Source organism: Dryobates pubescens, chromosome 1, assembly GCF_014839835.1.
Source record: "Dryobates pubescens isolate bDryPub1 chromosome 1, bDryPub1.pri, whole genome shotgun sequence".
NCBI classification, from domain to species: domain Eukaryota; kingdom Metazoa; phylum Chordata; class Aves; order Piciformes; family Picidae; genus Dryobates; species Dryobates pubescens.
Genome location: NC_071612.1, coordinates 5,078,033 through 5,087,671, shown reverse-complemented (window position 1 = coordinate 5,087,671; position 9,639 = coordinate 5,078,033). Strand labels below are relative to the sequence as shown.

General features: G+C 47.1%; 1 protein-coding gene across 2 annotated transcripts; it reads right to left on the bottom strand.

The window, feature by feature from the left end:
• Positions 1-2,000: 2,000 nt before the first annotated feature.
• On the bottom strand, positions 2,001-9,506 carry KCTD6 (potassium channel tetramerization domain containing 6). 2 transcript variants are annotated; one of them, XM_054180714.1, is made up of 4 exons: positions 9,105-9,506; positions 3,892-4,000; positions 2,621-2,688; positions 2,001-2,497 (listed from the first exon to the last, which is right to left on the bottom strand). In XM_054180714.1, the coding sequence occupies exons 2-4, from the start codon at positions 3,916-3,918 to the stop codon at positions 2,002-2,004; spliced, it is 591 nt and encodes a 196-aa protein (XP_054036689.1). In that variant the 5' UTR covers positions 3,919-4,000; positions 9,105-9,506; the 3' UTR covers position 2,001. The 2 variants fall into 2 exon arrangements, with proteins under 2 accessions (XP_054036689.1, XP_054036681.1); XM_054180706.1 differs by having other exon boundaries at positions 2,001-2,688.
• Between the last annotated feature and the right edge of the window lie 133 nt (positions 9,507-9,639).

Below are 9,639 nucleotides of genomic sequence, written 5' to 3'. Positions count from 1 at the left end.
ACCCCTGCAAGGTATGAAGATGGAGGGACAAAATACAACAGAGAAACACACCCTTGAGACAGGCATTTTGAGTGAGCAATGGGATGGAAAGCTCCCACCTTCAGGAACCAGCAGCTACCACAGAAATCCAGACCCCTTGTTACATCCTCACAGCCCAGAGAGCCAAAGCAGCTGCATTAAGGAACATTTGTGGCAAGAACCTCACAGGAGAAATGGATCCATACATCAAAACAGATATCAACTCTCTTATTCCCAACAGCATTCAAGTTAGAGCACAACCAGAAATTCTATTAAATAACTATGACAAAGGTCATTCTGCCCCTGTACACTGCACTGGTTAGGCTGCACCTCGAGTACTGTGTCCAGTTCTGGGCCCCTCAGTTTAGGAAGGAGGTTGACTTGCTGGAACGAGTCCAGAGAAGAGCAACAAAGTTGGTGAGGGGTTTGGAACATAAGCCCTACGAGGAGAGGCTGAGGGAGCTGGGGTTGCTTAGCCTGGAGAAGAGGAGACTCAGGGGTGACCTTATTACTCTCTACAACTACCTGAAAGGAGGTTGTAGACAGACAGATGTTAGTCTCTTCTCCCAGGCAGCCAGTACCAGAACAAGAGGACACAGTCTCAGGCTGCGCCAGGGGAGGTTCAGGCTAGATGTTAGGAAAAAGTTCTATACAGAAAGAGTGATTGCCCATTGGAATGGGCTGCCTGGGGAGGTGGTGGAGTCGCCATCATTGGAGGTTTTCAGGAGAAGACTTGACGGGGTGCTTGGTGCCGTGGGTTAGTTGTTTGGGTGGTGTTGGATTGGTTGATGGGTTGGATGCGATGATCTTGAAGGTCTCTTCCAACCTGGTTTATTCTATGTATTCTATGTTTATTCTAAGTGCCCAAGGCAAGCAGAAATGGCCCTGTAAAATTGAGCAAACCCACAGAATTTGAATGGCTTGAGTTAAACACCGTCAGCGAATGCACTCTACAGTTAAAATCGCTGACAATCACTGAAACCAGGTAATGCTACTTAGCAGCTACAGGTATTTAGGCTCCCTGTTTCCCCTATCCCTGCCTCTTTAGCCAGTACAAATGCCTGCCATCTTGCTATTGTTACAGCTGAAACAACTCATTAATATAGAAAGGAGAAAGCACATCAGTAATGGAGGAGAATGGAGCCCTACCAAAGCATCTGAGTTACTCTGCAGCATGTTAAAAACAAGCTTGGGGGTTTTGGTTTGGTTTTTTTAATACCAGACAAAGAGAAAATACAAAATAAGTGTTCTGTATTTCACATTTTTATTAGCTTCTTGCTGGCAGGCATTACACTTGGGAATAATATTGCACCAGGCATTAAAAATATGAATTCTACCACAGGGACATTTTGCATTTGGAATCCAATATAAATATTTCTAATCATATTCCATGGCTACAGATAATATTTGGTTGCTTGATTTATATGCATAGAAAGAAACAGTTGTCATAACTGTAAGAAACTGTACTTATCAAGTACTTTTTAAAAAGGGTAGGATTTGCTTTCCTGGAATATTACAATACTGTTTTATCGATTTAGAAACTAAATTAGTCTACATGATAGCAGCTTTTCCCCAACTGCATTTGAAATTGTTTCTTGCTCCCAGTGTCATAGCATTAGATGAATTAGAAACCGTTCACACAGAGGTAATTTTAGCACTTTAAGTGGCGTCAGATAATTGTGTTAATGACACAAAATACCCTATTGGACTAATTCTTCGGACTCCCTCTTTCAAACAAAAAGGTGTCTTAACAGGCACATGCATGGTTGGGTGTGTGTTTGTTTGTTTTTCTCTTAACAGGACAAAAGGACAGAGCTGCTAGAGAATGAAACTTCTCCAGTCCTGACTGATAAAACAATAAATAGTCGTATAAAATAAAAAAGAAAAGCCCACGCTGTTGGGCTTTAGTCAAAACCCAGACTCTCTTGGCTTTACTGTCCAATGAAGTTGCTCATCACTGAAGTGGCTCCTGTGGAGTCAGAGTCAGTCATCTGTTTTCCGTGCCAGTCTACAGAAAGTCCAGTTGTGCTCCACTGTGTTCTCGTTGGCACGCTCGCTCATGTGATGGACTCTGGTATTCCTGATCGTGAAGCCTTGCTTTGTGATGTACTCCATCAGGTGCACTCTGAGGGACACTTCCTGGTGGTAATCGCACGGCCCAAACGTGAAGGAAACCTGGCAGTCCCTGGTGTCCATCATGTGCTTATTCCACTTTGTGAAGTGGTTTGAAATGCCTTCCAGCAACGAATGGACTTTAGTCGTGATAGTGAGCTGCGTGATGATAACCGCCACTGGGTTGGAGTACTTGGAAAGCTTCCGTGTGCTGGACAGCTCCACCACCTCTTCAAAGGTATCCACAGGATACAGGGGTTTGGGGTCATTAAGACACTGAATTAGCGGTTCGATCTGATAGAAGTCTGCTTCCTTGCGAAGTAGGTCAAACTCCTTGAAGTCCAGTGGCAAAGTGAGCTCTGAGGTCCTTAAAAAGTTAAGAACATAACGGAAAAGTGGTCCATCTCTGTCAATAAAGTAATTGCCCTGAGAGTCCCTGGCGGTGGGGAAGTCTCCCCTGAACATGGCCCCAAGCATTGAGTCAGGATACCTCGTTAGAGTCGTGAGGGATGTCGTATACATGTGTCCACCCACATTTAGTGTGACTGGATCAGTCATCTAGAAAGAGAGAAAGGCAGAGTTTATCAAGCCACCACAGGAAGATTTGATCACCTCCCCGACACACAAGGCAGAGTTCAGGAACTGCAGGCCTGGGAGAAGATCAGGCTTCTTCCATTTGAAGCCTTTAAGTGGTGCTTAAACTTGAACAAATCCAAGCCACCTAGCAACAAGGCACAACTGGCAACTAGACAGGATGATACTTAAGATTCAGAATGCACATTTCCAGAATGCTTTAGAAATGCTAACAACTGAGCTACTGTCATAGAAGCAAGTTTTGCAGTTGGCCAACAAGGTTTTTTCCTATTCTACCGAAGGGGAAATGAGAACAGAGATTTCCTGCAGAACAAGTTAGTCTGAATGAGGCCCATCAGTGTTCCCTACTTCACAATCTGTCTCTCATTCTAGAACAAACAAAAAAGGAGGGGAAAAGAGAAAAGAAAAAGTCAGCTGAATGAATCTGAAAGCCTCAAAAGAAGGTGACAGTGCAAGTTTAGACACAGGACCAAGAGATCACAATCAAAATAATCCATGCTCTGGGTAAGAGGTACTATTAAAACAAGCAAACAAAAAAAAAAAAAAAGAACTTTCACAGCTTTTAACTCTAAAAAGACTTATTTATTAGCAAATTAGTATGCTGCACAGAAAGGTGGGGGGGGGGAGCAAAGCACAAACCAGTCTACATCAGCTTCCAGATAGCCAGATAGCACACGAGGAAGCAAGAGAGAAGGGAACATAAATCCCATCTGGCTACCAACCCTAACAACTAGGACTGAGGCCAGCCAGAGAAGAGAGACATATGCACAGCAGCAGAATGTTTAGAGAAAGAAAGGAGAAGAAAAATAAGATGTGTTTGTCTAGTCCGAGACAGGGTTTACAAGGAAAATTTTCCTTTACAAATGAAATTACAAAGTCCTTCAAATTACATGCAGGAAGCACAAACTTTCAGCTCCTGTGTGTTTGTAAAACAGTAACAGTGAGCTTAAGGCACCAGTCAAGTGTTCACTGATTGTACCTAGGAAGTATCAATCTCTCCCCACAAACACCAAGCGAGGTGAAGCACTCCAGAGAACGCAAGTAAGCTGTTGTAACATGCAGAACTTTCCTTTCCACATGACTGACACTCTGGAGCTACACAGGACAGACCTGGAAGGATTCTTACTGCATGATCTTGAAAGCCCAGTTGAACTGCACAGCACTTACCATATATCCCCAGTCTCCATTATCCATCTGTTCAATTGCTTGAACTGTGGTGCTCCAAGTTGAACAGAAGGCTGCTGAAAGGATACAAGATTCACCTCCTATTATTCCCCTGCAGGAAAAAGCACACACAAAGAACAAAACACGACAGACCATCAGTACCTACAAGGACAACCCAGGGGAATGCTTTCTAATCAAAGGCAGGCTCTCTGCCAGGAGAGCAATCAGCTACAAAGCCACATCAGCAGAAGAATCTACAAACAAGAGCTTTTCCCTCATTCTCCCTTCACAATACCCACAGGATTGCCTCTGGAGCACACAGGCCATCGTACCATCAGGTGTCTCTGTGTCTGTGCCATCCCAGTTTTGTTAAATAACAACGAGCAATGTCCCTCTGAGGATAATACATGTTCACAAATGGACTACCTTTCACCTGGGAAACTAAGTGCTTTGAAAGACAGATGTCCTTTTGCCAATTAAAGAGTCTATTTAGCCACCACTGAGGTTAGACACGGAATCCATTAATATTAGTCAAAATTCACGTGTTCCAGTTTCAGACTGCACAGAAGAATAAATCAAGCATGACAGTCAATGGGCAGTAAGATGAAAAAACACATCTCACTGCAGAATTAATAATTCAGTAGTGAAGAACTGCAACTGATAGGAGGAACATCAATCTACAGACAAAAGAGTACAAGTAGACCTCACACTCTTGAAAGAAATCTTGTTAGGGACAAGCCAGAGGACATGGAACATGTTTCCACAACTCTCCAACAAAAACAATTTGAGAAGTGGTTCAAGCTGTAACTTCCCAAAAGATGCTGAACTGCTGACTTGCATAACAAGAGAAGTAGCTCCACATAAGTATGGCAAGGGAAATCCACAGCCCAGGTTGTGCAACTTGAGGGGGAGGAACCAATGACCCCAGACACCAGTGGAGATTTTCCAAAGGTGGCCTTTAACCATGTCAAGCAATGCACAGACAGGGCAGGCACCCATCAGTAAGCCTTTATCCTCTACCCAGAGCCAGCCTCTTTGCTACAACTGCTGAAAATTTAGGTCAGTCTGTTTTAAGTAGGGTACAGCTTCTCAGCTTTGTTTATTTTTACATCTTAAAGACCGCAGTTACCAAGACTTCTGCTCCTATCCTCTTTACTAGCAAACTTCAACACAGAGTCACTCAGCTAAAAGCAGAACCAAAATTTAGCCAAGCCAGAGCCCCATTCCAAAACAACTGAAGGCTCACAGTTCCTTCCCAGCCAAAAAGATTACTTGCCCTTCTCATTCCTAGTAAACGAGGTTGGTCTCATTCACCACAGAACAAGGCAGCACATCCCACCTCTCCGAGCTCTGCTACCCTGCCCATACCCACAGAGTGGGCACAGCAGCACCCAGCAGCTTAGGCTTCCAGGGGCCAGCAGCACAAGCACAGCCTCAGCTGCATCTCAGATGTACTAAAAAGTAGAAACCCCAAAACAGGTATATGAAAATTGTGAGGCCAGACAACAGGAGACTATGGACTACTGAGATACAAAACTAGTCACACCAGGATCCTGTTTGCACAAATTAGAGATGGAACCTGCCTCAAGAAAGTAGATGAAAGCATCCCCTCAAGAGCAGACAAACCCGGAGCACCAGCTCTTTTGCCAGCCTCTATAATTATTTCCTTTTGGCTGCTCACAAATCAAGAAGGGAATCCATTCAAGTTTTCTTTATTTGGAAGTGCCATTCACATACAGCTCATTAACTTTTATCAATAGCCCAGACCTTTTCAATTTTAGCACTTCCAGGTGTACTTGACCAGAATAACAACACCTGTATAACCTGCAGAGGCATTAGAACCCTAAAAGGGACTGACATATGTTTCTGATACTCAAGAAAAAGATTCACTTGCAAGTGAAACGATCCAGACATCCAGGAACTGCACTAGTAGTCATGACAGAACACTTACACACCCAAAGACAGAGAGATGTCCATCTGAGTTATTTGCACTGGTGGACAGATGCTAACCAAAATAACATCGTATCTAAGTCCACACTACAGGAGAATCAAGATTTTAGCTGGCAGAGAAACAGATGACATCACTTGTCTGCACAAGGGCACGAACTAATCTTTGATCACAGCACTGCTATGTAACACCAGAGTGAATGATTTAAGAGAGCAATTAGCTGAAACAAACCCAGCACTTGACACGTAAGTGGCATTGAGAAGTCTCACTGACCTTTGTGTGAGGACCCAGAATCATCAGGCACAAAAACCTCCCTGGCATAGCCAGCATGGGAGCAAGATGCACAACACAAAGTGATGATACTGGGAGGCCATCCCAAAAATGCTCAAGTGTGATCGCAACCACCTGCTGCTACCCTGATCATCCTGGGAGCTCTGAATTCCTAAGCAACTTCACAGGCAAAAATAGCTCTGTTTAGAGCTAATCTGAGAGAAGGATGAGCAAACTACAACCCAAGAAGGGTGGGATGTATGCCCTTCATGACATAAGCCCTTTCAATGATGCTTTAAGTTCTCCCTGAATGAAATGCAGTGATGCACTGGTGGAGGTGGGCACACACCTTCCATACCCTGGGGTAGGCAGCCTCAAGTCAGTCTGTGTCACACAACATACTGCATGGAGGGACAGCCTCACTAATGTGCCTGCTTGTATCCTGACGGTAGAAAACCAATGACAGGCAGCTGTATCAGCCTGCTTTTGATAACCACGAGAAATAGTCATTTAAGATGAAATTCAGCTAAACTGCTGACACCATACAAGCCAAACAGGATGTCATCAGTGAGAGCAGAAGTGCACCAACTGTGTCGAACCACAGTCCTGCTTTCATTAAGCTGCTTCTCGAGCAGGGAGAAGACACCATCACTAAAACAGTCAGCACAGCTGCTGCCACAGCCCTGCACCAAGCACACCCAAAGCTAGAAAAGGCACAATAAGAGTACCTTAGAAGAAAAGCACTTAAGTCATCATTTTGTACTTAATACACCAAACAAAATAAAAATAAAATGCTCACTCTTATTTCATATCTTATAACTCAGAGTATTACAAAGCAACACTATTGCAACAGGTAAGGCCCACCAGCTTCGGCAGGGCTTCTCCCACAACAGAGCTACCAACGCGCAACCATTTTGCGAGCTGGAATTCAGAGAAAGCAAACAAGAGGCAGCTGAACATCCATGTCTGTGAACAAGTTCAGGACAGGCCAGGGGATGCCAGCAACCCTGCCAAGCATTTGCACTGCTGGGACCACATGTCCTGCCTGTGGTCAAGGCCACAGGCTACTCGCTGCGCCTGGAGAAAACTACTGCACTGCTGTCACACACAGTCACTTGAAGGAGGAGAAGAAATACACCTAACACTTAAAGAAGACAAAGGCATGCAGCACTTTATATTTGCTCTGAATGTTTTTAATCTAGTTTTTCCAACAAAAAGAGTTAAAGGATTCAGTTGTGGCACTAGCCTTTAATGAACAGTTTGGCAGCAACATTACAACACAAGTTGTATAACCTCAACAGTTACTTTGGAATTCTAGGTCTGTATAGAGTTGTCAGGAATTCTACCAGTGGCAACTCCGAAATTACAGAGAGTAATTCTAGGACTCTGCTTGCACAGACATATATTTAGTATTTCAAGCTGCTCAGTGAGCTCCCTGTCTTTTACATTTAACTCTCCAAAGGTGAGAAAGAAAGTCCTGCCCTCAACACAGTTATGGTGTATACGGGCAGGCTCCCTACTCCCCAGCCAGTCATAACCCTTGAAAGGCAAGTTTTTAACGTAAAACATGATCAGTGACTCAGATCAACTGGCACAAACTAAGCTAGCACCAGTGATGTCTGCACTCCACCAAAACAGTACAGCGAGATGACAGGCTGAAGAGCAAATCCAAGGCTCCAGCACTAAGCTACCCTAACCAAGGGAGCAAGGAGGAGGCAAGCTCTTAAAAACCAATTATCAAATTTAGTAATTCAGATAGCTTCACTAAGGAAGGCATCCATCATCTTTACATGTGTCAAGTTCATCATGACTAATACAGTTTATTAAAAATTATCTTAGCTCTTGCTTTTCTTTAGTTGACTTTTACTAATAGCTTAGTCTTCACCTCAGGCAAGAGGGAACAACGCTCACACCAGCCACTCAGCCTTTTCACTCCTTTATGCCTTAATTGCTTTACTATAAATTCCAAACTCCTTAAGTTTCCTTCCCTCTCCTGAGGAGCATTATGACACCCTGGTTTAAGACCAGATTCCAAACTTTTATTTGCATTGCTACTTGTTTGAAGAGCCCATATCACAATTTCACTTTGTCCCTCCTTTAACATGTACCTAGCCTGGTCCTGCTGCAGCAACCCCAGGCATCCAGGCTTTCAGCACCCACGACCACGGCTGAGTCTTGCCCTTACATTTTACTTCTGTGAAACTAACCAGTCGTCGGCATGTAGAAATGCATCTCCAAATAGTTTTGGAAGAAGGCAGACGTCAGAAACACTGAGCCTCTCTGCACACACCAAAGGGGCTCTGCATGGACCAAGGAGTGAAAGCAAGATAGGGGCAAAAATCCTTCCTGTGAGCTCTCGACAGAGAGGGGCTCAGGCCTGCAGCAGGAGCCAGGAAATGCCAATTTCCATCACAGAGGAGCCAGAGAGCTCACGGTGAAAGAACTCTCCCCAGGATCACAATGATTCAGCAAAGATGCTGGAGATGAACCAAGACATTTTGCCTCTGCCCTGCAACTAACCCACAAGCCCACACCCTCACCCCCACGCCAAACCAGTGGCCCAGCTCTGTCTCCTCTCCCCGGTCGGGCAGGAGGGGTTACTCCCCTCCCAGCGTGGGGCAGGATCCCTCTAACCCCAGACTGTCCCTTCCAGAGCTCACCGCCAGGCACGCCGTCGTCCTCCCTTGTCCATCCCCCAGCCCAACCGGGACCATCCAAGCACCAGCTGTCCCATCCTCACCCTAACACCGGGGACCCGGCATCCTGCCCCACAGCCCTCGCCCAGTACCGAAACGCCCCGGGAGCCCAGCCCCGCACCCTGACCCTCACCCGGGATGCGACCATCTCATCTTAACGCTCTCCCCACAGTGGGGGCACCCCGCCCTACGCGGGCCGCGGGCGTCAAGCCCCTTACCGCTCCCTCCAGCCAGCGCTAGCTCGGGGCGCCCAGCTCCGCACCCTCCCGCCCTGGGGTGGCCCGGCCCAGCCAAGCACTCACGGGCGCAGCTCCCGGTGCTGAGGCAGAGCTCGCCGGCGGCAGCAGCAGCAGCACGGACGACTGAATACGAGCCCGAAGTTGAGCCGCTGGCGCGGGAGAAGGCGGAGCGAGGGTGTGCCCTAACCAGGCCACGCCTCCCCGGTCACACCCCCGCCGGTCAGCGCTGGGAACGGCTCTGGGGGCGCATCAGCGCCGCCCCCGTTCCCCTCAGAGCCGCCAGCCGGGTGGCTGCGCTTAGTGCCCGCCTCGGCCCCACAGCCCGACACCCAGCTGCGGAATCACGAAGGGGGTTCGGAGGGGCCCGGCCTAGGCAGCCCCAAAAGGCGAAGCCGTGGCTGCGGGACAGGCGTGCGAGCCCGGGCCATGCGCCTGCCCGCCAAAGCAGGGCGGGCGCACGGTTCGCCCCAGCAGACTCAGGCACCGCTGCCGCCGCCACCGCGGGGAGAGCGGAAGTGACAAGCAAGAGCCGCGCCGCGCGCTTCCCGCCGTCGCGGGCGCCGGCTCTCGCGAGAGAGCGGGGCGAGGCCTTTGACAG

What these genes read in the sequence shown, in the direction of transcription:
- KCTD6 (XM_054180706.1), bottom strand. Translation starts at nt 3,918, where the DNA reads ATGGATAATGGAGACTGGGGATATATG. An exon ending in ATGGAGACTGGGGATATATG is followed by an intron (nt 2,689 to 3,891) that starts GTAAGTGCTGTG and finishes CTCTCTTTCTAG; the next exon opens with ATGACTGATCCAGTCACACT.